Raw genomic sequence first — 24,997 nt, 5'->3', positions numbered from 1 at the left:
AGATTTCAGAAAAGTTGGTAACAACACAGTGCAAGTACCGAACATCCTTTTGACTTTAGACACCTCTTGTTCTTATTTCTGTCTCTGTTTGTTTCCTATGTTACTCAGCAACTTCTGAAACACAAGAGTGCCTCCCGTATTCTTGTCCATTTGCTGGAAATGGTCCTTTATTAGAGAAACCAGCTTGTCTTAAACTTCTGTTATTTTTATCACTTCGTTCATAAACAGTGCTTTTTAAAGCTGATATATCGCCATTCCTGCCAAGTGTTTGTCTGACAGCGAAATGGAAAATGGCAAACAGTGGTGTGGTTGAATAAACATCCAATAACCTTCTGCAAATAGAACCCACAATTTGTTTAGCTCAAGTAACCTAGAGGTTTGTAGCCTGCCTTGTGAGCCACTAGCCTATCGTTGTGGCTGAGATCAAATCTTTTGCACCCCATAACCTTAGCTTTGATACATTCATTAATATTCAAATATAATAAAATACGATACAAACTAAAATCTTCACTTCTTTTTCTAGCAACAACACATTGTGGGGTTCTCTGGAGGAACCGAACATCGTCAACACCAATGAGTTTGAGGATCTTTTCTCTAAGGCCACGCTACAGCCAAAGAAGAAACCCCTGTCAGACACCTATGAGAAGAAAACCAAAACTAAGAAGGTAGATTCCATTCCTCCACTCACTCCTCCTACGCTGGGGTTATGTTTTCCTATTGTCTCATTTTATTTATTTTTTTTTGGACGTTGGACGTTGGACGTTGTTGCAGTTGTCCTTTTTTTCTCTTTCTTCAGCCACCTGAGGGCGTTGTTTAGCATGTTTTCCTACCTAGCTTTTTTTTTTTTTTTTTTGAAAAAGGCTTTTTGGTTGATAATGAATCAAAGGAAGACATAACAAAAGGTGAACCCCAGAAAGAAACTTTCATCGGGTCCTCCTCCAGGCTGCTGCCTGCAGTTGCCAGGTATTGCACTGGGCCATCACAGGCTATCAGTGTGTGAGTTTACTCCCTCGAGTTTTTCTTTTTCTCACCTCTTGGCAAACTACCTCAACTGTCTAGGATTGTGATGTAGGTAGGGTTTCAGGATGACGTTTTTTTTTTTTTCCTAAAAAGTTTGTGCTCAAGATGAAACGAGAACAATTAGCAAATGTGTGCTTGCTGCCAGATTGATCTACCGTTCCCCTACCCACCAAGACACACTTGTTGATGTCTTGTCAAATGCTGCAACTCTGCACCTCCTGCCGCGTCAGCATCCCGGCTGCCTAGTGGTCTTCCCTGTGGCGTCCGAGCAGTTAAAAACCGGCCACTGCCCTAGTCTGTCCCCTCTAAATCCATACATATCCCCATTCTGATCAATTTGTTAAGGCTCCACTCTGCTCCAGAGGGCAACAGATTGTGTGTGTGTGTGTGTGTGTGTGTGTGTGTGTGTGTGTGTGTGTGTGTGTGTGTGTGTGTGTGTGTGTGTGTGTGTGTGTGTGTGTGTGTGTGTGTGTGTGTGTGTGTGTGTGTGTGTGTGTGTGTGTGTGTGTGTGTGTGTGTTTTCGTGCGTGCGTGTTCTTCTGTCCTTGATCTCCATCCTTACATCTCTCCGTTCAGTCTGGTCACTCTAAAGCGGCAAACTGTCCAACATTTGATCCAAGTCAGGCGGCCACATCCAGACACAAATCCTGCCAACTGCCTCCTGTCTGGGCTTACATCAAGCCTGCAAGATGTTTGACCCCACTGATGGAAACACTTCTGAAACAAATTCATATCAATCAAAAAACAACACGTCCAACAAAGGATTTGGTGGGGTTTGTTGTTTGTTTGTTTTGTTTTTTTTTTAATTATAATTTATGACAGAAGTACCTGTATGGTAGACTGGCTGAGGTTTATATCCATGTTTAGACATTTTGTTTAAACACAGTACTTTGATTATACAGGAGTCTAACATTTAATATAAAGGTCTGTGTTTAGAGCCAGGAAGAGCAGTCAGAATCCAACTCTATGATTAAAGTGGAAAAGTGAATACGTGAAGGCATGGTTGTTTTCCACCCGGTTAGAATTCCAGCTCACTGAAACAGTCGTCAAAATAAAAGAAACTTGTTTATGTAATCATTTTTTATCCCTAAAAGTTTATACTCTGAGTTAAAGAGAGAGAATCATTTGAGAGAGAAATCATCGGAATCACCAGCTGATGATGGCTTCCAAGAAGTTCAGCTGCTTGAAGTAAGAGGCAGCAGAGAAGGAAGGCATGGAGTGAAGAGAAACAGATTTTTTTGGGAGCGTGGAGGATTAGTTTCTACTGAGCTGAGGAGGCATGGATCATTGAGGTGGACTGAACTGGAAAGAAAGAGAACAAGCAAAAAAACAAAACAAAAAAACAATGTGATGGTGAAAATGGAGAGAACGTGTAGGGCTCACTCGGACGCTAGGCAGAGATCCAGGGTCCTTATTTATTGGAAGTAAAATTTTTGGTGTTACTGAAAGTTAAAAGTTAAAATCCTTCTCCTTGACTCAAATTTGCAAACTTAAGAATAAAAACTATACTTTTCTTTAAAAGTTAAAAGGAGCCTGTTAGGGTCCTGGTGGCGGATGAGAGACAGAGACAGAGGCAGGCACACACCTTCTGAGTCATATTTTGGAATGACTGCACGGTAATGCACTGGGTCATGAACAGTACATTTTCTAGAGCATTACGTGTATTTCAGAATATACCAGTTTTTGGTTTTGCCTATAGCTGCTGCTGCTTTCCAGTGAGCTGCTACTTCCAGACACGCTTTTGTTAGGATGTCCCATCGCACCTTTGTGCATTGCTCTGAGGTGTAAAATAGTAAAGATAACATTGATTTTGTTTGCTGTGTCTTTTCATGCATCTTTTTTGACTGCACTTGTCATTTTGCTGCTATATTCTCCTTATATTATCCCAGTTGGAAACTTTCCAAGCTGCTCCAGTCTGCTTTTCTTTTTCTTTCTATTTCAGCCAATTTCCAGTAATTTTGTCCCGATTAATACGTTTCACAGCTGCAACTAAGAATTATTTCCATGGTTGTTTATTTACTTAATTAATCTATTAATCATTTGGTTTATAGAGTGTCAACAAATAGAGTCCATGGTGAAGTCTTAAAATGTCCTGTCCCACAAACAGTCTGGCACCTAAACAATGTTTAATTTACTATCAAAGACGACTAAGAAAACCGTAGAATATTCAGATGTTTGAAGCTTTTTTTTCCCCCAAATTTGTTTAAATAAACTGCAACCATTAATAGATTAAGTGATTTTTAAAAAATAGTGATGATCAATTTTCTGACAATCTAGGATTTAATTAAATTAAATAAGATCCTACAAGTTTTTCAGAATAACTTACTTAGATGTTTTTGGACAATGTGAAGGATATAGGTGAAATCACTATGTTTGATGATTTATTCCCCTTGGTCCATCCAAGTGACCAATCACTTCTCTGTACGTAGTAGTAGTTTGCTTGATACATCTGTTTTACTCTTCTCATTTTAGTAAAGAACTCGTTTATAGAGTGGTTTGAGTGTCAGCTATGACTACCCGCCTCCAGCCTGTGTCAACACACACTCCACGTCTGGAGAGAATGTAATGTTGCCAGTGAATCTTTTTCATGGATCACTGTGAGGGGGAGTGTGTTTCACTTACTGTGTTTGTTTCGTCGTGTATATTTGTATGCCGAGATGTGTTTATTTTTCTGTGTGTGAGCGTCCGGCGCTCGAGCGCACGTGTGTGATGACAGCACGTCCTCATGAGTCATTATGCACTTGCTCAAAAAGTGTTGCCAGATCAGGCTAACACCACAGCCCCCGGGGGGCTCTGTGTGGCAAGAGGAGATGAGTGGGAGGGAATGGAATGTGTGTGTACATTATGCATATGAGCCACTTCCCCGCTTTCCAAAAACTCCTCACGCCAAAATGTTCGACTCGGGGGATGCGGCCGATGCCTACATGAGTGAGTTAATCTTTATCATGTGTGCCATAGAAAAATCAAAGCTCTTGTTTACTCTGGAGCCCCTCTCTCTCTGCTGATTAGCATATCAAAGCAGAGGACATGACATAGAGAAAACTCTCCCGCCCCAGCAGACCAGAACAGACCGGACCGGACTGTACCAGGGGTATAATTGCAGGCATGTGGCTCCACTCCACTGGCTAGAGGAGGCAATGAAGACAGGGCGACTACAGGAGCGGGGGAGCAGAGAATGGGCATGTTGGTGCATTCTCGATCGAGGGAGGAGGAGGGAGGGCGACGGGGATGAAGAAATCAATCGAGCTAAATGGGCTGTTGCGTTTGTAGCTGTGAAAAAACGCTCATCGGTAAACACAAAAACTGCAATTTCTTCTACCCATATAAATCAAACATGTGTCAAGTTTATACATAGCTGATCTCCTTAAACAAACAGCAGCTTTAACTGGTTTATGGGGATGACTTATGAGCAATCATACTGCGTTTATTAAAGACATATTTGAAGCCGTGGCTATGACGTGGGAGAGTGGGTGTAAGGTTAACACCGCCGGGTGAGACTGGGGTTGTTGAGTGTATTGTAGGTGGTTACTGATGGGAAGTCTTGATCCAATTGTTATTGTAACATCTGCCTGGGTGATTCCAAGCAGATAGTCAGACAGACAGTCACCCGGAGCAGGCTAGCTGCTCAGCCGTGGCTGTGTAAACTATCCGCTCGGCTCCAAACCTGCGTCGCCCTGCCCACATCACCTAACATCAGCCACCTGCTTCAGCTCAGAACGCTGACACTCCCAGTTTCTGCTTCCATCATTTAGTTTATTTTCTTAGGCTGCTCGCTTTCTCTCTCGGCTCTTCTTCTGCTCTTTCTTTCGACCTGTCTGTGTTAATTGAGTATCCACAGCAGTTTCAAATGAAATCCTCGGAGCCGCTCTAGTTCTCTTTTTGTGAGCAGGAGGGAGCCATTAGCTATGGATGTCTACCTGTCCCAGCCTCAGCATCGCATGGCTCTCTCCGCTTACCCAAACTGTTTGCGTGTCTGAAACCAAGCATCCAGCATCAGTTGTCTTTTCTCATTAACTTAACTATTTAGGCTAATTGGCGAGTTCTGCAGCCACAGTGAGCGGGAAGGGTTCCTGGGCTGCTTTTAGTGTGGCCCGTCCAAAGTGGTTAATTAGAGGTGTTGGGAAATCCTGGTACTCAGCCATCTCAAGTCCCCAGAGTGGGAGATCCCCAGTGATCCAGGTAATAGAGCTGGAAGCAGCATGGCACCCACTAACGCCCTGTAATGCAATACCCACTTCTAAGGCTTCTGCTCTCCGGCTCCCACTAGACAGCCCAGTAGCCGACAACGCCATAATACCTAATGAAGAAGCCTGACACATTAACTTTTAGAGCGGGGCTTTACCTTGCCAAAACTCTCTCTGGCTTTACGGCTAATTCAGTCATAAGTAATTGTGACCATGTGTAGGCAGAAATAAAAATCCTGTGAATTTATAGTTTGTTATAAAAGCCCTGCTTCTCCTTGCCTTGCTCTTCTAGACTGTCCTTTTATGGTGCCACTTTTGCCTTTGTACTTTCACTGCGACTTGATATTTTTGGATTATATCTCACACATGTTCTTCGGCAAACTGGAGGAGGTGCTTTTCTGTTTAACTTTGCTCCCTCATTGATGTAACTTGACAAAGTGTGCCCGGGCTATGCGTGTGTGCTCCGCATTACCCAATCGTTTGCGTCACGATGATGGGTCGTGAAAATGTGTGTCGATTAGTCTGGTCGTTTGGGTCACACCAGATGATTCCCAGGCTACTTAAACTAACTGGGGCTTCAGGCGGTCTGTCAAACTTATCATCTATCATCTGCTTCCACAGCTGGGGAAGTGACTCTCATTACAGAAATTAATTTTTTATTCATTGTCTGTTCCTCCATTTGTTTTCTATCAGTGTTTGCATAATTTAATTGATATTGAGCCTAGGTATGAAGAGTAAGGACCTAGCAAATAATATAAAACAGTTGTCGGTGGGTTTGTAAAGCAGTTAAAAAATTATTAGTTTGAAATTTGATCAGACTGGATGTATAAATGTACTTGTACTGTTAACCTAAAAATAATGAATATAAAATTACTTTTGGATATAGTAATTAGTCCGTTTTAAAATGCATACTGCTTTTAAATTTCATTAATACACTTACTGCCTAACAATGTGAATTCATTTGTTTCCTGTCTATAGATTATCAAGCTGCTGGATGGGAAGCGTTCACAAGCAGTTGGCATCCTCATATCCAGCCTGCATCTGGAGATGAAGGACATCCAGCAAGGTGAAAACTATTTTCTGGTGTCAGCCGGCTCAACTTTTCTAGAGGCTTGTGCACACCACAGTATGATATCAATTTGATCTCTTTCAAGGAAGGAGCTCCTATTTAGATTTTACAGTAGTAAACTGGATTTACAGTCCCATTCAACAATAAATTGTGGATGACTCCTGATGAAACGCAGATGGAGTTATTTTTAGAGAAGAGATAGTGTGGAGAGCCCTGCAGCAGAGCGTTATTTCCTACCAGTTGACAGCTACTAATTTGTAGCTATAACTAGAGACAATTTTTTTTTTTTTTTTTTTTTTTTTTGGGGGGGGGGGGTTAATTTGTGTTTCAAGGGGAATATGGATGATTTTTCCAGTTACCATGGTGGGAAAGAAAATGCCTTGATTTGTCACAATGTGAGTAGCATGAAAGCAGCCTTTCACTTTTTCTGTCAGGCTGCTTGAAATCCTCACTGGTGAAAATCAAATTGGCATCTCTTTCATATGAAGAACTGTATGGGCTGATTGCACTCTTGGTATTTCTGTGGAAAATGCAGGCGTGTTTGTGGAGGTGGCTGTATGTCTGTGTAAACATGTAATATGTGTGTTGGGGACAGTGTAGATGGGCCAGGAATTGGTCCTGTCCTGGGACTGTGGCAGAGAGTGCCTGCCGCCTGCTAGTCTGAGCATGCGGCCAGCAGATCTGTTTATTGTAGCCAGTGACGGTTTCCACAAGCCTAATGGGACTGACACCCCGCTAATGATCTAAGCATGTACAAAACCACCTTCTGCAGTTAGCAGACACTGCCCTACCACATAAAAGCCCCTCAAACACAAGCCGAACAGCTCACAGCACCACAACGCCCATTTTGTTTAGACTGTTTTTTTCCCCTTTCCATTCAATCCTTTACTCTGTTTGAGTGTCAGTTTGTAGAGGTGGTTTGGTAAAAAGGCCTGATCACACCCAGCGTGAGGCTGCTTCCTTGTGCCTTAATGGGAGGTGAATGTGAAATGGACAATTTGGATTTGACAATGGAGGACAGTACCTTAATAAGCACCTCTAAGGGTTCTAGTCCCTTGCCTCGCCTGCTTGCCTCCCCTTTGTTGCCAAATTAAAAGGACATGGGACATGTAATGTAATTAGAGCTACTAGGGAGGGAGAGAGAGTGAGAAGGAGGGGAGCAGAGAAGGCAGCACTCTGGTTAAGGGAGAGAGGGGGTCAACTGCATCCGCTGGAGTAACTGGGGGACCTCAAGGGCCACCATGGTTCAAGGGCAAAGGGAGGCTGTCCCCCACACACCACCTCATCACACGCATGCAATTACACACACACACACACACACACACATACACATGTTCACACACCACACACGCCCTTCCATACCAAAGCCAATGAGTGAAAAGTGGAAGGAGAGGGTGTGAGGCGGGTTGGCAGGCAGGCTTTGATCTGTCGGTGTGGAGAGATATCCGGCTCCCCTCGGATCAGAGTGCTCCTGTGCACACTGGAGTAGGCCCCCCTTTGGTGTGTGATTGACGGCTGCATGGCTGAGGGACTGAATAATCCACTCTAATAAGATGTAGGAAATGGACCTCCAGCGTTCTCTCTGATCCAGACATTGGGAGCACAGTGACAGCTTCTCCACAACAGGAACAGCTGGGAACCTGAATGCAAAGTATTACCTTTTAATCTGGAAGCAGTGAGACTGAATAAACTAGGGCTGTGTTGTTGTTAAAATTGTGGCGGTACAATACATGATACATGGTACTGATGCCAAAAACTGCACCTTTTTTTTACATGTTTTTCTGTCTGAAACTGTTTTTCCAAAATTCAAATACCTTTGTGTTTGAAATTCCATGGATTTTGTATAAATAGAAAAGCAACAAAATTCTGGTTTAATCCTAATTTAACTTAACATGAGACAAAAGAATGAATAAAGCAAGAAAGAAGCAAAAACACATTCTTCTCCTTACAAATTAAAATTTTAATTCATAAGCAATAAAACACATGCTTTCTCAGCTCAACACACTCAGGGGTTTTCTTACTACAGTCTTACTAGTTTTGGTATGGCCAGTAGTTAAGGAGCCCATTGTCAGCAAACATTAGCTCGATGCCGTGTAACTAGCTCATGTTACGCCAGTAACGTTTTGACATTTGCCATCATCATGTAAGTGTCACCTGTGGCCACAGTGGCTGTTATTTAGTAAATGTTACATACACTCATTTGGCAGTTTATTAAGGAACACCGAGCTAAAATTAATGCAGTCTAATACAGCTGTCCTGCAATAAATCCTACGTTTATGTAGGTAATAATGTTCAGTTTTTGTTGAAACTGCTTTAGAGAGCTGTTGGTTTCTTGCTCACCCTTTCACAATCACAATATGGTCACTACTCAGAAAAATATGGAGGTTTGACACTTTGAATAAGACTCTATAAACACTGAATACATTTGCTGTGTGGTTCTCACTGCATCAGCTCTTCTTGGTTTTGAAATCCTGAAATGTGCTTGGTCTTGTTGATAGTGATGGTTTGTCACATTGAGTAACTGATTTAGGACCAGTAGGTGGAGCACAGCCCTCCTCAGCTGACACCAGCCAAGGCCAGGCAACTGTCAGCTGATCCAGGAGCACTGGAGCCATCCATCGTATCCTCCTCCCCTCGTCCCTCACCAAGCTATAAACCTGTGACACTTCTCAGACACAGAACAGGAGTCACTTTCTCTTTTGGTGCCGTCCTCTGCATTCTGCCTTCCATGCGCACTTTGGTTTGCACTCGTTGAGTCAAGCTAAACAAACAGCCTGTAGGGAAAAGTGTCTAAATCATGACCTTTGCCAGCATTTATTTACCCTTTTCTCTCTCTCTCTCTCCTCCTCCCTCTTTTCCTTTTTTCTTTTCCTTTTCTCCTGCCTCTATCTAAACATCATTACATGTGGTCCGAGTGGTTAAGCATTTTTAAGCTTGTTGCCTCGAGCCGCAGTGAGGGGCTCGTCTCCTTCCCTCTTGAGGAAGCAGATGAGTGTTGGCTCAGTGTGGTCTGAGACCCAGTCTGCCCCATGTCTCTGCCCCAACAGCCTGGCCACACGTCCAGCTTCACCACCTCAAGCTAATAGTCTAAATCAGGTGTATAATTCAACTACATGGTAATTGAATGATATGTTTTGGTTGTTACTGCAGGTGTGGTGCAGTGTAGATGCGAGTGGACACAAGTAGCACCCTGGTCTTGGTTAAATGTTGCTCTCATATTCTGGTTTTGCCGTCACTCTTTTGTTCTTCTACAATATATACTATGTCTTCCATACAGTTTGGCACAAATATAAAGTCGTATTAACCAATGTTCAACAAAATTACAGGGCATGAGTATTATCATGAGTTTACATCCTTAGACAGGAGAAAAAATCAAATTTGTTCCTCAAGCACTGGCAGCACTTAAAAGGCACTATGCTTTGGCTAAGATCTTATCCATTTTTAAGACTGACTGTTTATAATGAAAATCTTTACTGTTCCAGCTGTTCTTACTGTGGACAACTCTGTAGTGGATTTGGAGACCATTGAAGCTTTATATGAAAATGTAAGTATGGTGGAGACGTCTGTGTGACATTTATGATGTAGTGAGGAGGATGAGGCTTTAAAGTTACCCAAGAGCTTTAAGGAAAATAGATAAAACCTAACTATTTTGTTTACTACAAATTAAGGTATTTGTATATGTTATCAGTGCAAATAATTGTTATTATTTAACATCTTGCACTGCAACAATTGCAGTACCTACTTAGATTTCTCCTGTGTGTCGTTATTTTACTGAACATATTTAGCTGATTGTGGACTGTGTGCTGTGTCTCTTGACAGAGGGCCACCACTGATGAGATGGACAAGATAATGAGACATTATCAGAATTCTAAAGAAGAAGAAGTCAAGCTGTTGGACAAACCTGAACAGTAAGATCACTTCCACCAAAAGTCCCAACATTTTTTGTATCGTCTTTATTGTATTATTGAAATTAAGGGGAGTTCAAGTATTGAGCTTAGTGCTATCTGCGTTTATGTGCATGATACTGCAACCATTAAAGTAGCTAAATTGATTTAATTAACATGGGTGTTTCAGATTTCACTTAACACATAAATAAATGGAAGATGACACAAAATAATTCAAGCATAAGTTAATTAGTTTAATAAGAGGTTTAGGTCTTTGTTCATATTTGTGCAATAAAGATATTTAATCGTTAATAATTCATTATTTAATGAATTATTGGTCAAAGAAATCAAACGACAAACATACTCTTTATGTTATATATACACACACACACAAACACACACATTGGATAAAGCTAACATTTACACTTTGGGGTATTGTTCGCTAGTCCCTCAACGTCTAAATTCGGAATGTAATCTTCTACAATGTTGTGCGTGTGCAAACATATGCTTTATTGAACATTGCTTCAGTAGTTCAGTAGTTACTGTCAGGGTTAAGTATTCCAGGCCAGTTAACGAGGCCTGGACCCAGCGGTGCCGCTCAGCCTGGCCTACCTATTTCCATGTTTGACCAGGGCTGTCACTAAGGCTGCCTGAGTCATCCCTACTAAGTGTCTACCTCCATCAGCAGGGCCTAATCACACAGGATGTTACCAATCCGCTCCCCTCCGACACGGCACTGTTTACATAAGTCATCCTGCATCAGGCCAGAGCTACCTTTGATCAGTCTCTGTGCGCTGCTCGCTGCTTTCCCTCCATCCGACCCCATGGACCTTTCAAACCCAGCCGAGCAGCACCGCTCATGACTATCAGCTGCCTCTGCCTGCCTGTGAACACCAACATTGACTCAGCCGGCCTGCGTGGGGAAGCTCGGCCTGCCAAAGGCCCCCAAATAGTTCTTCCTGTTAGACATTTTGTTTAATTCTGTCATAACACATCACACCCCATCCTCCTCCTTCTGCGCCTCCTCCCCTTTTGTTTTCCAGGTTTCTCTATGAGCTCTCCCAGATTCCTGACTTTGCGGGTCGGGCCCACTGCATCATCTTCCAGTCAGTCTTCCTCGATACCATCTCCTCCATCCGTCGCAAGGTGGAGATTATCTCCAATGTCTGCAAAGTAAGAACATCACATCAACAAACACCGCGTCTGAAAGGTGTCATTAGGTTATGTGAAGGTTTACTAACCCAAAGGCTGTGTTTGTGTGTGTGTATCTGTGTCAGGAGTTGCTAGAGTGCAACAGTTTGCGGGAAATAATAGGTCTTGTTCTGGCCTTCGGGAACTATATGAACGGAGGGAATAGGACAAGAGGTCAGGCTGATGGCTTTGGACTTGAGATCCTCCCCAAACTAAAGGACGTCAAGAGCAGGGTAACACATCTTATAAATTTATGCTTAAAATCTTCCCAAACTGCCATGAATTCCTGATAAATATTAGCTCAGTAAACTCATACAATTATGGTGATATATCGGTTGCAGTCTTGTCTTAATCATCAGTTCTTTCTCCCTCAGGATAATCGTATCAATCTGGTGGATTATGTGGTTTTATACTACCTACGTAACTTTGACAAGGTAAGTACTGTCAAACAAATAAACAAAAACTCTTAAAAACTTTGCTTTTCAGCACTCACACACTTTTATGTTTGTTCCATTGTCTTAGCATGCCGGTACAGAAAAGAGTGTGTTCCCTTTGCCAGAGCCTCAGGATTTCTTCCAGGCTGCTCAGGTTAAGTTTGAAGACATCACCAAGGACATCAGGAAGCTGAAGAGAGATCTAACTGGTAAGACAGACCCTGTTGTATGGGTATACTCATTTTTGCTTATTTTTGCTCAGTTTCATTGTAAATCAGTCAGTGTAATTGCATACATTGTCATCTTTCACCGGAGCAGTTTAAATGTTAATGTGCATCCTATTTACACTTACTACCCCGAGCAGAGTGGGTTGTGGGTGTATTCAGGACCTTGTTTGGCCTGAGGCACCATTTCCTAGTTTCCAGACATTGTATCTTAACAGCCATGTCACAGCCATGTCTCACTGGGGGAACACCAGAGTGACAACAGGAAGATAAATTCACTTTTGGAGTTCTGTGCTCAAAGTGTCGTGGGCGTCGAGCCACTCAGTAACCCAACAAGCCAGCCAGTCAGTCTTGGCCAGGGCCACGCGGAGGTTAAAGGCGATGCCCCCCAGTGCCCCTGGTGTCTGTGGTTATTTAAATCAACCAATAATATGGCATATGAAAGCAATTAGATATGCTCCACAGCTCTCCCCTATGTTTTTTTGATCGCTGTTAAAGCCCTCTCCTCTCTGACCTGGGGGAAAAATACAAAGAGTCTACTAAAATACCCAGACCTACCTCAAGCTGTCACTCATTTATTAGGAAAAATGGAAGACCCGAAGACAATAAATGCAACATAAGGGCCCTTGTATTTGATCTCTGCAGTCTGGCACAGTAGTCCTCGGGGTATTAGCATCACAGGGCGAGCACTGGATTCTGGATGTTTGGTGAGCTCCACCTATGACTCCCACCATTTTTATCCTCTCCAGCCGCCAGGAATAAATATTTATGCCTGGCTATTATAAACCAGCCTAAAGAAAGCAACTGGTCTTAATTATAACGCTAACACAGATCACTTCCATCCACATTGTGTCTGACACTGAGAAGCTAACACTGATTCACACCTTGATTTGACTGAGGCAAGCAAGGCCGCCTGCCCCTCACCTGATCCCGAGGTGGCGACTGCAGTGGTTGACTGTGTCTTGCCCTCCAGCCTCGGGTCAAAGGTCAGGAGACTTGATGCTAGCAGTCAGAAATTCAGATGACCTAGCTTAGCTCCCTCCTTTGACAGAATTTCTCTATCTGGATTCGTGGTTGCCTCTCACATACAAATCTTTGTGTACTGTATTTTAATTCAAAGAGAGGTGTGCAGACGAAATGACTTTCTTCGCTTTCCTGCGTGTGCGTGTGCAGTGTGTAGTCACCAGTGATGCTCTGGAGCTGGTCTCCAGCCGCTTGGCTGCCCTCTCCTTCACTGGCTTGTGCAGAAACATGATCCTCTTTTGATGGGGCTTCCTGTTTGGGGAGAGGGTGAGGACCTCTCTCTTTGCTCTCTGAGAGTGATGAGTGGAATGCTAAAGCACCTAAACCTACTGTAGGACTCTCAGCTCTCATAAAGACAAATATATTCTACTTTGTTTATGTCTCAGATCATGTATAGTGGTGCGGTTAGCTTTGGAACCCAGCAGCCAAACCCAAGATTACTATTATCTTCAAAACCCTGTACATCTTTGAGTTTCTTATCATACTTGAAGTTACATTAAAAGATTACCACTTTAAGACCAGTGAGTACCTACATAAAGATCCCTTTAACTGCCGCATTAATTGGACCTGACAGAGAGGCAAGGACGCAACCGAATGAAATAGGATCAAATAAAAAGAAACAGTCAGAGCTCATTTGCTGCTCAGGGGAGTTTAGTGTTTCACAGAAGACCTGGCCCGGGTCAGGCATTCATCACTGTGGCAAATCAGACAGTGTCCTGATTTTAAATGGCCTTTAATGTCAGGTTCAGGCAGGGCCTCTACCCTGAGGTCTGTTTTACGATGGAGGCTACGCTCGAAGGGCCATGTGTGAAGTCGGAGGGGCTGAAGTACTGCCGCTGCCCGTCTGACAAAACATGGCATAAATACTGCTAAATTTTAGGGATTTCTTTTCATTGATTGGTCGCAAATGTTGATGCAAGAAATGTCCAAAAATGTTTGCCTCTTAATTTTAATTCAAACATCTGTCAATATTATTTGCAAATTTATTTAAAAGTTTGATCAAATGTGACTGTATTTAGGTCCTTTACCAAACAAAACTCTTTACTTGTCAAGTTCATATGACGAATATAGATAAATGCAGCAGAGTGACTGTAATCACAACCATAAAGCACCAGCGTGAATCTGCTGCTCCCCGCATTCAAATTCAAACAAGGGTTAATGCCCCAGCTCCACCTCAGAAGTTCGGAGTTTGATGGGATACGGTTTGATTTATGAGGAATGGAAAGTGGAGAGAGGGTCTTACCTTCTCCTGCTGAGGCTGTGTCCTGGCTGGCCTCACAGAAGGGGAATAGTAGACTTCATCCCAATGGAAAGAAGATCTGGACATCTGACAGTCTGCTGGGAAGCAGGCGAGGCAAGGGACGAGAACCCTTAGAGGTGCTTATTAAGGTACTGTCCTCCATTGTCAAATCCAAATTGTCCATTTCACATTCACCTCCCATTAAGGCACAAGGAAGCAGCCTCACGCTGGGTGTGATCAGGCCTTTTTACCAAACCACCTCTACAAACTGACACTCAAACAGAGTAAAGGATTGAATGGAAAGGGGAAAAAAACAGTCTAAACAAAATGGGCGTTGTGGTGCTGTGAGCTGTTCGGCTTGTGTTTGAGGGGCTTTTATGTGGTAGGGCAGTGTCTGCTAACTGCAGAAGGTGGTTTTGTACATGCTTAGATCATTAGCGGGGTGTCAGTCCCATTAGGCTTGTGGAAACCGTCACTGGCTACAATAAACAGATCTGCTGGCCGCATGCTCAGACTAGCAGGCGGCAGGCACTCTCTGCCACAGTCCCAGGACAGGACCAATTCCTGGCCCATCTACACTGTCCCCAACACACATATTACATGTTTACACAGACATACAGCCACCTCCACAAACACGCCTGCATTTTCCACAGAAATACCAAGAGTGCAATCAGCCCATACAGTTCTTCATATGAAAGAGATGCCAATTTGATTTTCACCAGTGAGGGATTTCAAGCAGCCTGACAGAAAAAGTGAAAGGCTGCTTTCATGCTACTCACATTGTGACAAATCAAGGCATTTTCTTTCCCACCATGGTAACTGGAAAAATCATCCATATTCCCCTTGAAACACAAATTAACCCCCCCCCCCCAAAAAAAAAAAAAAAAAAAAATTGTCTCTAGTTATAGCTACAAATTAGTAGCTGTCAACTGGTAGGAAATAACGCTCTGCTGCAGGGCTCTCCACACTATCTCTTCTCTAAAAATAACTCCATCTGCGTTTCATCAGGAGTCATCCACAATTTATTGTTGAATGGGACTGTAAATCCAGTTTACTACTGTAAAATCTAAATAGGAGCTCATTCCTTGAAAGAGATCAAATTGATATCATACTGTGGTGTGCACAAGCCTCTAGAAAAGTTGAGCCGGCTGACACCAGAAAATAGTTTTCACCTTGCTGAATGTCCTTCATCTCCAGATGCAGGCTGGATATGAGGATGCCAACTGCTTGTGAACGCTTCCCATCCAGCAGCTTGATAATCTATAGACAGGAAACAAATGAATTCACATTGTTAGGCAGTAAGTGTATTAATGAAATTTAAAAGCAGTATGCATTTTAAAACGGACTAATTACTATATCCAAAAGTAATTTTATATTCATTATTTTTAGGTTAACAGTACAAGTACATTTATACATCCAGTCTGATCAAATTTCAAACTAATATATAATTTTTTTAACTGCTTTACAAACCCACTGAAAACTGCTTCATTGAAAATAATTGGGGATCAGTGAGAGAATTCACTTTCCAGGTAGAAACAACTAGAATATGCCATGCTGGAACAGTGCACTGGTTTAACCTCTGATAAAATATAAAATATTTACCAAGCACCTCCAAAATGTTGTTTGCAGCAGGGACTAAGATGTTCACCATCTGATTCTACCTACAGGTAGTTGTAAAATTGAAAAGATCAGTTGCCAGCTGATTTTACAACAAGGTGCAAAAAAAAGGGCTCCCCATCCACTGCTTAAGCACTTTCACTAATCCACACGCACAGTTCAGTATTGTTTTGATGTGTTTCCTGGTGGATGCAGTGGGGTCTGTTGTCCACTGCACTAAAATCACAAGTACATATTGACATCAAAGTCACCCGTTTTACAGACCACAGTGGGTAAATCCTGGATCAGAAGGCTCTCTCTTCCCACCACTATCACCCCCTCACATTATGCAAAGGCAAGTCGACTCTCTCCCGTTCAGATATGACGGCTTGTCCTATGGTCGCAGAGATATACGGTAGATGCATGTTTGTAAGTGTTGCTCGAGCGCCTCGGCTTTGATACAGTCTGTTTATCCCCACAGTGTGGCCAACTTTACCTGTGGCTCTTACTGGATGATTTTGCACATTGTTGTTCAAATCAAAGCTCTAATTTTTTGCTGGTTTAACGCCATCCATAAAACACTCGTCAATCAATCAGTTAATGCCCATCGGGACAAAGGTTAGATAAGTGGTTAAATAAGTGATTTACAGCCATACACAAATCCATGATCAATTATTAGAATAATGTCTTGACTCTTTAGCACCCCAGTTCTAAAGATGCCGAGTCCACTGCCTGTAATCTCATTTGTAGTAATAGTGTAAGGCCATTAAAGATCCGAGCTCTGTCTCCAACCGTTATCCTGTCTGTCTCTGCTGGGAAACTAGCCCCCTGTGGCTGCATGACGGGACAGAGTGTCTGATGGTGCAAACTGTGCCACCAGCAGCCGAGAGTCGAGACTGCATTGTAGCTGTTGCTGTTGTCAAATTTCCCACCATGTCTCTGCCCCACTGATCACGAACAGAGAAGCAACTACGAGATATCCTTTAATACTGAAATTACGGGTCAGAACTGTTCCCTTGATAAAATGTATGACAAGCTATTTTAACACTTAACAAATAGGGGTGAGAAAGTTTGGATTATTAGATATTTGTATCAGATTTTTGTTATCACTTTATACTATGTAAATATAATTTATAAAAAATAAAAATATAAAAAACATTACACTAACCAGAAAAATCGTCCAGATATCCTATCTGACTAGTTAAACTGTTATTTTTGTGTGTGTGTGTGTGTGTGTGTGTGTGTGTGTGTGTGTGTGTGTGTGTGTGTGTGTGTGTGTGTGTGTGTGTGTGTGTGTGTGTGTGTGTGTGTGTGTGTGTATTTTATAATGTATAATTAATTTGTAATTGAAATATGAATTATAAATGTGCATTATTCAGGTCGGATTAGTCAAAATATAAATTCTGTTGGTCTCTAATTGAATTATTAGAGACAAAACTACCATTGACTTCCATTCAGTCTCTGATTGCAGATAGTTATGTTTTCATCATATAAATTATATTGTTACTAGTCAAACTACATCTGTACGTGCATTTCAGTTATGATGAGTCAGTATCATTTCTAAATATTTACCAATGTATATAACTACTGTAATAATAGCCATGATGTTAATCCAAGATATAATTTCCTTTTAATTATTATTTTTAGTTTGAATTATTTAATTCTCACTTTTTTTTATTATTGACACAAATGGTTATGCATTTACTGTGATATTAAAAATCCAAAATGGAGTTACCACTGATTAAATTATATGTAAGATTTGAGTTCTAAGCAGTCAGGTCGTTGGAGATATATACATAGATAGATGCTAATTTTGCATTTTTAAGCAAAATCTTACTAAGCCTGTGAATTATTAACCATTCAGTCAAAATTACGCTATTAGTCCAAATGTTAAGGAATACAGAAAATAAAAAAATAAAAAAATATTGATATTTTTTATTTATGCAGCCCATCCAAGCAGAGATTATGTACGTATAATACATATAATTATGTATGTAATTACTTTAATAAAAGCTTTTACAAAAACATTTCTAAAAGCAAAATATACATGAAAATACTGTAAAAATAGATGAAATGAAAAGATAATACAGCAGTACAACAATTTTCTCTCTTGTTGAATCGGATTTCTCTTGGCTTGTCCCATCAAAGTTTGTGAGATGGGTACTTTTCTGTTTGTGCAAAAGAGGACCATATTAACATTCACTGCTCCATTAACACACATTTTGGCTTCGTTTGTGACAACGGAAGAACTTTAAACATCTCTAGCAACGGTCCTTAAGTTCTGAGGTCTTGTGTTTAGCCTGATACAGGAGAATCCGCCTTTTGAATGCACCTTCAAAAAATGTCTTATCACTCCAACACAATGTCTCAAACCGCAGCTTTTAGTTTTCATTCTTTACAGCTGCTGTGTTTTTGTGGGCTTCCTCCTTGCGGCCGTTGCTGTCTGGACCACATTTGAAAGAGGGCCGCCTCTAAATTGTAGGCTCTGTGTTTTAAACATTGTCTTAATGGGTCCTTTTGCACTGGGGGATTTCTGGTACGGTTCTGTGGTTTGTCCAAACAGGATATTTTGGTTGTGATGTTTGTATGGTTGCTGATTTCTGTTTTTTATTTTGATAACTTCTGGCTCTCACTATCCCTCAATGTAAAAAGTGTCCTGGAATCCAGACTGTGAGGCTGCACGTAGTTACTCCACACTTTTAATGCTCAGGCCTTGTGTTTCCTGTCTGATTTATAAAGACGTCCAAGATGTAATAGAGTGAGTTTACTGAACTGCAGGTGCAGCGGCTCCACATGCAAACACATGAGAGCCAAACTCAGACCTAAAAAGCAGCGACGCAGTGAAGTGAGACAGCAGCCAGACCGGTTAATGCTCTTGTTGTGTTGCAGGACAATTTAGATATGCAGTCATAAGCAAGTTTAGGTATTTATTGCAGCCAATAATGAGGTTAGAGGAATGTGCAAAAAGTCACTTCACCAGGCGTCTATGTGTGTATAGTGTAGTAACCCAGGCTTACAGGAAAACACTCAGTCACGGCCGTTTCGTCTGAGCTCATGCGAGTTGCGTCATTTGGCACCGCGAAGAAAAACCCCGTCCACAAACAACAAACACATCTGCTGCACTCACATGTACAGACGGCGCTGGATACAGTGCAGTACAACACAACTTTATTGTCCACTGCAGTGTAAAACATGTAAAACAACACACAAGTATTACTGATACGTAAACCATGGGATGCTCCCCGCCAAGCGGGAAGAAGAGTAACTAAATAACCAAAATACAAATAAATCTACAACTTCATTTTTAAAATCCCACTCGAAAGCACACACTGTTTACACTTTAAGTGACCTGAAATTTCCTTTTTTGTCCTCTTGTTTTCTATTCATTTAAGTAAGGGAGTGCATCCCACATTGTTTCTCAGTGCACTAATCCACAGTGCCAAAAAAAAAAAAAAAAAGGGAGAAAGAAGACACTTACAGAAAGAGAGGGTAATAGCAATAAATCATGTATCAAATCAAATCTATTTTTGGGAATAAGCTATAGATCAAGTTAAATGTTTTAGCCTTTTTTTACTGGAATGATCATTTCTTACTTAAAAGACAGACCAAGCTCGTTTTTAGTGATCATGTCTTTGTCTTCACCACATTTGGATGAACCCTAATTTCACAGTGTTTAACTACATCATGTTAATAATTACTTTTTTCCAGTTTTTAATAATATCCCTGAATGACTTTTACATTAACACTTTCGGCTCATTTTTCCTCCCACTTTAAATCTTATTCTGCCTTTGTGGTCATTTATCATGTCCGTCCCATCTCTTTACTATTCTCTCCTCCAGCCTGTGAGAAGGAAGTGCAGAAGGTGTGTGCCAACTCGTCAGAGGAACACCTCCAGCCCTTCCAGGAGAAGATGAAGGGATTTATCTCTGCAGGTGAATGAAGCTAAGATTCGTCTTTTTTTTTTTTTTTTTTTTTTTTTTCTGCATAGCAGTAGACAACAGTAATCAGAGAAACATCATTCCATATATGGTACGCTGGTTAAAAACTTGTTAATTTTGTTCTTCACCTCATAGTTACTTTTATAATTCCACGATAAACAATAAGGAGGTTCTTCTCCTAAAAGATGTAAATTGCACTAAATGTATTCAAATAAATGTCCCTTTAATTTTGTAGCTCTGTTTTACATTACATTTTTTTCTGATTGTCTCCAAAATAGTTTCTATTCCTCCCCCCAACTCACAAGGGATAAATTGTTTAATCTTCTCCCAATCCCTCCAAATCATGGACAGTGACACACAATGAAGTCCTGACTGCCAGATAGCCAGATAGCGATGATGGATGTTTGCCCCGAGTCCTGATTATAAGCTGGCCTGACTCATGTAAACTTGTAATGAAAATTCTTAGTGAGTGAGGAGATAGTCATGAAACTGAGCTCACAGAACTAGAAAAGCCCCTTATTCACCGAGCCACACAGCATGGGACCTTTTAAAAAGCAAAAGGTATAATTATGTTTTAGTTTTTGTTTGTTTTTTTTTTTTCTTTTTTTGCCATGTCAGCTGGGTGGTGCAGGATCTGTGTGTGTGTGTGTGTGTGTGTGTGTGTGTGTGTGTGTGTGTGTGTGTGTGTGTGTGTGTGTGTGTGTGTGTGTGTGTGTGTGTACGTGTGTGTGTGTGTGTTCTTGCTGAGAGAGGGCGTCTCAGTGCGCTGTAAGACAGCATGAGGACAGGGGTCTACAGGCCTGTAGAAGGGATCACATTGCCTCTAACATGGTTCTCATGTACTCTCGGCTGCCATAAAGCTGGCAGGACATCTCTGGCTGTGGCCTTGTAAAGACTGGCCGGCCTTAGTGGATCAGGCCTGGGGACCACCGGGACAGGAGCAGAGCTTCCCCGACACACTGATCATTTGCCGTCTGTCCCCTTTCTGACCAAGACACAAGCGATCTCCTACCTTCTTCCATCCCACCTTTATATAATTGTTGTAGTAGCTTCCACTTGTAACATACTGATAAAATATCCTAAATTCGTGCCTTCCTACTGGAAAGAATCAAGTCTACAAACTTCACTTTGGAGGGATGAGAATCCCTAGAAACAAACACAAAAAAAGGAAACACAGAATCCCACCACATCTGATTCAAAGCTCAAACTTCTCTACTTTTTAAACACAAGTACAATGGTAGTTCCATTACTGAAAGTGACTATGTACACATTTCCATGAGTTATGGCTCCGTTATCATTAAAGTGATGGTCCATGCTGCCCATTAGACACCCATATGCTTATTTCAAGTTTTATTATACACAAACCTTCCCTCGTATTCGAGTGAATGCCATTAAGGCGTCTAAGTTTGCCACAGAGGGCTCCATCTCTTTCTCCTGCTGTCACATCACTAGATCTAGTTGTGCATAAATAAACAGTAAAAGTGTCACCAAAAAAGCGGTGGAGGCAAACCTCCACTTCCTGCCACTTCCACCATCTGTCCTGATTACTTTGCTGCTGAGTGAAAACCTCAACGTTTCTTGCACACCACAAAGAAGCCTGCAGGGTAGACCAGACACGTCATCAGTGCCCTCCAAAGGCTGAAATAAAGCTAGTTAGCTTCCCCGAGTATTCACTGTCAAAGCGAAGCCAAAGCACATCGGATGCTCACTGAGCTCCAGCGCCCGACGACAGTGAACTCAGCAGCAGCGAGCGAGGGTCAGCGTCATGAGCACCACAAACAAAGTTCCATTGACTTCCATTTTATTGGGACGGCAGCGGACATCTTCGAGGCAGACCAGAACCAAAATATCTGCACGAATAGTTACCACTAAAACATACATTTTTTTGTCATTTGGGCTAAGCAGCTCTTTAGTTCTCTTTCTGGAGTGAAAGACTAATGTTTTTACAGTGTGTGTCCTCAGCAGAGTCAAGTCAAGTGCCTCTATCATGCAACAAGTAGCCTACATTAAAGGTTGGTAAGCTGCCCACAGTGTGTGCAGCACAGTAGAGTCCCTCTCTCTATGTAAAGAGTCAGATGAGGTATCTGGCCAGGAGATTTTAGCCATACGTTTCTAGGGCAGGGTGAGAATTTTGAGTCCATGTTTGCTGTATAATTCCTGAAAAGATGTTTGTTATTGCATACCAGGTCTGTGCCATGACATTGTTCTAGTTAGTTTATCCACCTTGACTACTTCTGAGTGCTAAAGTTTTCCCTTGAGCTTTGGCAAGTATCGCAAAATATCTGAAGGCTTTTAAAATCACTGCGGTTGCCACTGTCTATAAAACAGCATTGGTTTGCAAAGGCACATCTTGAACATAAACTTTCCAGTGGAATACTTGTAAACCTTTCTTTCATAAACAGAATTCCTCGAGCTGTTGCCCATGCTTTAGGAGGAACGGTGTCTTAATCATCGTTCGTGATGAATCCATGACTTCAGAAGGCGCAAACAAAGCAACAGTTCTCACATCAAAGCGTATCGGAGACTCTTAAACTCTGACTCATCAGCGAATCAGTGAATTTCTCACCTGGGTAGACACTCAGGAGGGCTGACCACAGACACATGTGTTTGACACATGATTTTGGATATTGAAATGAACTGTGTAGCATAACTTCTTCCTTGTACGTGAGGAGCAAAGTATAACAGAGAGTGAACAGATAGAGACAGAACTTTGCAAAGAGAGTTGTGTTTCTGAGTAGCACTGACCCGTAAGCCAGGCTGCGGAGACGCGCACCGCGGGGCCTGCAAGGTGAACCCAAACGCCCTGCGCTCTGCCGCTTAAACTTGACTGTGTGATCTCTCCCAGATCTGACAAGGGATACCTCAGAAATCTTGTAAGGCCTTTCTCCATCATTGTTTTTGCTCCTCTTAAAAGCCAAGTCCTACGTACGCTCTGGAATTTGCCCTTTTTCTTCCATTTGAATTTGCCTGAATGCTGTATTAAGTGTGCATACTCTGGATTTTACATAGTTGATCTGATCTCGCTCACTGACTTTCTGGAATTTGGCTTTGTATTTCCAGTACAATTTGTTTCTCTCATCCAAAAGTATAAGGTTTCATAAAAAAGGAGAAAAAAGCTTTCCCTGATCTGAATGCAGTAGTTCCAGCATCTAATCAACCACCTTCTCTTGTTAATAGGAGCTCTTTGAAACCTCTGGGGATACTCTGACCGGCATATTTTTCATGTTGAATACACGCCATGACTAATTGAAAACAAATTCCTGCTTTTAATCTCAGCTTGGGCAAGTCTCATTTCACTGGCTCTCTTAGGAAATTCATGTGTATCATCACATCCGTTTTGCTGTCAGTAAGTCGCAACCCAATAACCCAAATTCCACTTGTGACCGAATTACATAGCGCGTATGACATTTGCGGATAGCAGCTCTCCAAGGGTCCTGTTTTTGATGAAGTCTTAAAGATGCATCTGAGTCCTAAACAGAAGTAGTACAGAGAAATGGAAGAGGATGCTTTATGGAAATCCTCGGCATCCCTCTTAGATCGCTCTCTATCTCCCTGTTATCTGGCTGCTAGGTAAAGCAGCGGTTTGGAAAAGTGTGTCAGAGTTTTAAAGCCCTAATTTATTGTCCCTCTCAGCATGCACGTCTCATAACTTTCTAGTTAGCGACTACTGGTTTCATGTTTACACAGGGAGCGGAGGAAGAGAAACTTCACACATCCTCTCACTCTGGGCCACTCTCTCTTTCTTTCTCTCTCTCTCTCTTTCTCTCCCTCAGCCTCTCGGCTCCAGTGCCACCTCTGCACAGTCGCACCAGAGAGGTACCTCAGGCGCCAGCCTGACCCCCACTGAGACTAACGCCATTGGTCACGGCCCCTCTCCTCTCTCCCCCCCCCTCCTCGCTCTATCCCAGACATGGCCACCACCCCCTTCATTAGGTTTACCTCATACATGTAAAAAAAAACGCCCCCTTGCCCACGTACATGTACAAAAAAAAAAAAAAAAAAAGAAGTAAAAAGGTTGATTGGTCGGAGGCGTAAGCTCACCTTCTCCCAGAAGACCCCCAAACCTGCCTTTGAACAATTTTTTGGAGACTTCCCCCTCTTAAATCTTCAAGTAGGAAAGGTCCCCCATCATTGTAAAAAGGATGAATCTGGAAAAATGCAATAAATCTGAGATCACAGGCACTCTCTGGCCTTAGATAAATTCTTGCACCTCGGCCTGGCCCGCCGCACACATCTGCCTTGCATTTAGACACTTTTACATGGCAAGAGTCCACAGGAGCCTCCAGTTCCCAGGCCTCTCTGCTCAACCCTGCGCCCCTGCTTCAGCTCTGCTTAGAGCGTGCACATGTATGTGGACACACACGTTCACAAACACACACGTTCACAAACAGACCCCCACTCCCCGCCCCGAGCCCAGGCGTCACAGGCTCACACTCTCATGCGTCAGCACCCACCGACGCATGTCAAACTTTACAATGCGCTTAACTGTCACTCGGATCATATGTTAGCTTTGTCAATGACATCTCAACCCAAAGCCCCCTCTTACTCTTCCTCTTCCTCTTCTTCCTCCTCCTCTTCCTCCTCCCTTCGCTTGACAACTCTAAGAATGGCTAATGAACACAGTGCCCCCCTCTGGACTCCACTGGTGACCTGGGATGAGTTTTCAGTAGCTGTCGTCTATGTCACCAAAAGCCCCCATAACATGTCCCATAATCTGTATTAATCTGACATTTTCTCTTTTTACAGCTCAAAAGGAGCATTCAGCTGAAGAGGACCAGCTCAATTCAGCACAGAACAGGTAGGAAACCGACTTTAACAAACCCAAGTTGAGCCGCATTTGAAATTATGAATGAAATATCATGTTTGGATAGAAAATAATTATAATTCCTTTGGATTTCATCGCTCAACAAGGGAATTCAGACAAGTGTTATGGATTGCAAACACCACATAACAGTGTTGAGTTATTTGGCATGCTTCACATAGATAAGATGGCTGGTATCTGACAGCACTAATGCTTGCTATTTGTATAGTTGTATACAGTTATTAGAGGCAGCTGATAAAGTTTCTGGTAAGATGTAGGGGCTTCTCAGTATCATGGTTTCACTGGTTTGGTGAGAAAGTCCAACCTTGAGTGGAAAGTTGCGGGATGAAGTGATTTATTTCGAAGGATTTAGCACAATTTTTTATGCGCACA

The 24,997-nt window shown here is 42.2% G+C and overlaps 1 protein-coding gene across 2 annotated transcripts in view; it reads left to right on the top strand.

Moving 5' to 3' along the window:
- The window catches only part of LOC120795361 (formin-like), a 54,730-nt gene that overhangs the window by 20,985 nt on the left and 8,748 nt on the right, over window positions 1–24,997 (top strand). For both annotated transcript variants that reach the window (XM_040137238.1, XM_040137237.1), the window contains 10 exons: window positions 524–665; window positions 6,183–6,270; window positions 9,756–9,817; window positions 10,093–10,181; window positions 11,201–11,330; window positions 11,435–11,581; window positions 11,723–11,782; window positions 11,871–11,991; window positions 19,705–19,797; window positions 24,550–24,601. In XM_040137238.1, the coding sequence (XP_039993172.1) occupies window positions 524–665; window positions 6,183–6,270; window positions 9,756–9,817; window positions 10,093–10,181; window positions 11,201–11,330; window positions 11,435–11,581; window positions 11,723–11,782; window positions 11,871–11,991; window positions 19,705–19,797; window positions 24,550–24,601 (984 nt within the window). The remainder of the gene's footprint in view (window positions 1–523; window positions 666–6,182; window positions 6,271–9,755; window positions 9,818–10,092; window positions 10,182–11,200; window positions 11,331–11,434; window positions 11,582–11,722; window positions 11,783–11,870; window positions 11,992–19,704; window positions 19,798–24,549; window positions 24,602–24,997) is intronic.

The sequence above is a fragment of the Xiphias gladius genome, chromosome 10 (genome assembly GCF_016859285.1).
Source record: "Xiphias gladius isolate SHS-SW01 ecotype Sanya breed wild chromosome 10, ASM1685928v1, whole genome shotgun sequence".
In the NCBI taxonomy this organism is placed as follows: domain Eukaryota; kingdom Metazoa; phylum Chordata; class Actinopteri; order Istiophoriformes; family Xiphiidae; genus Xiphias; species Xiphias gladius.
This window is presented reverse-complemented; position numbering and strand designations above follow the sequence as displayed.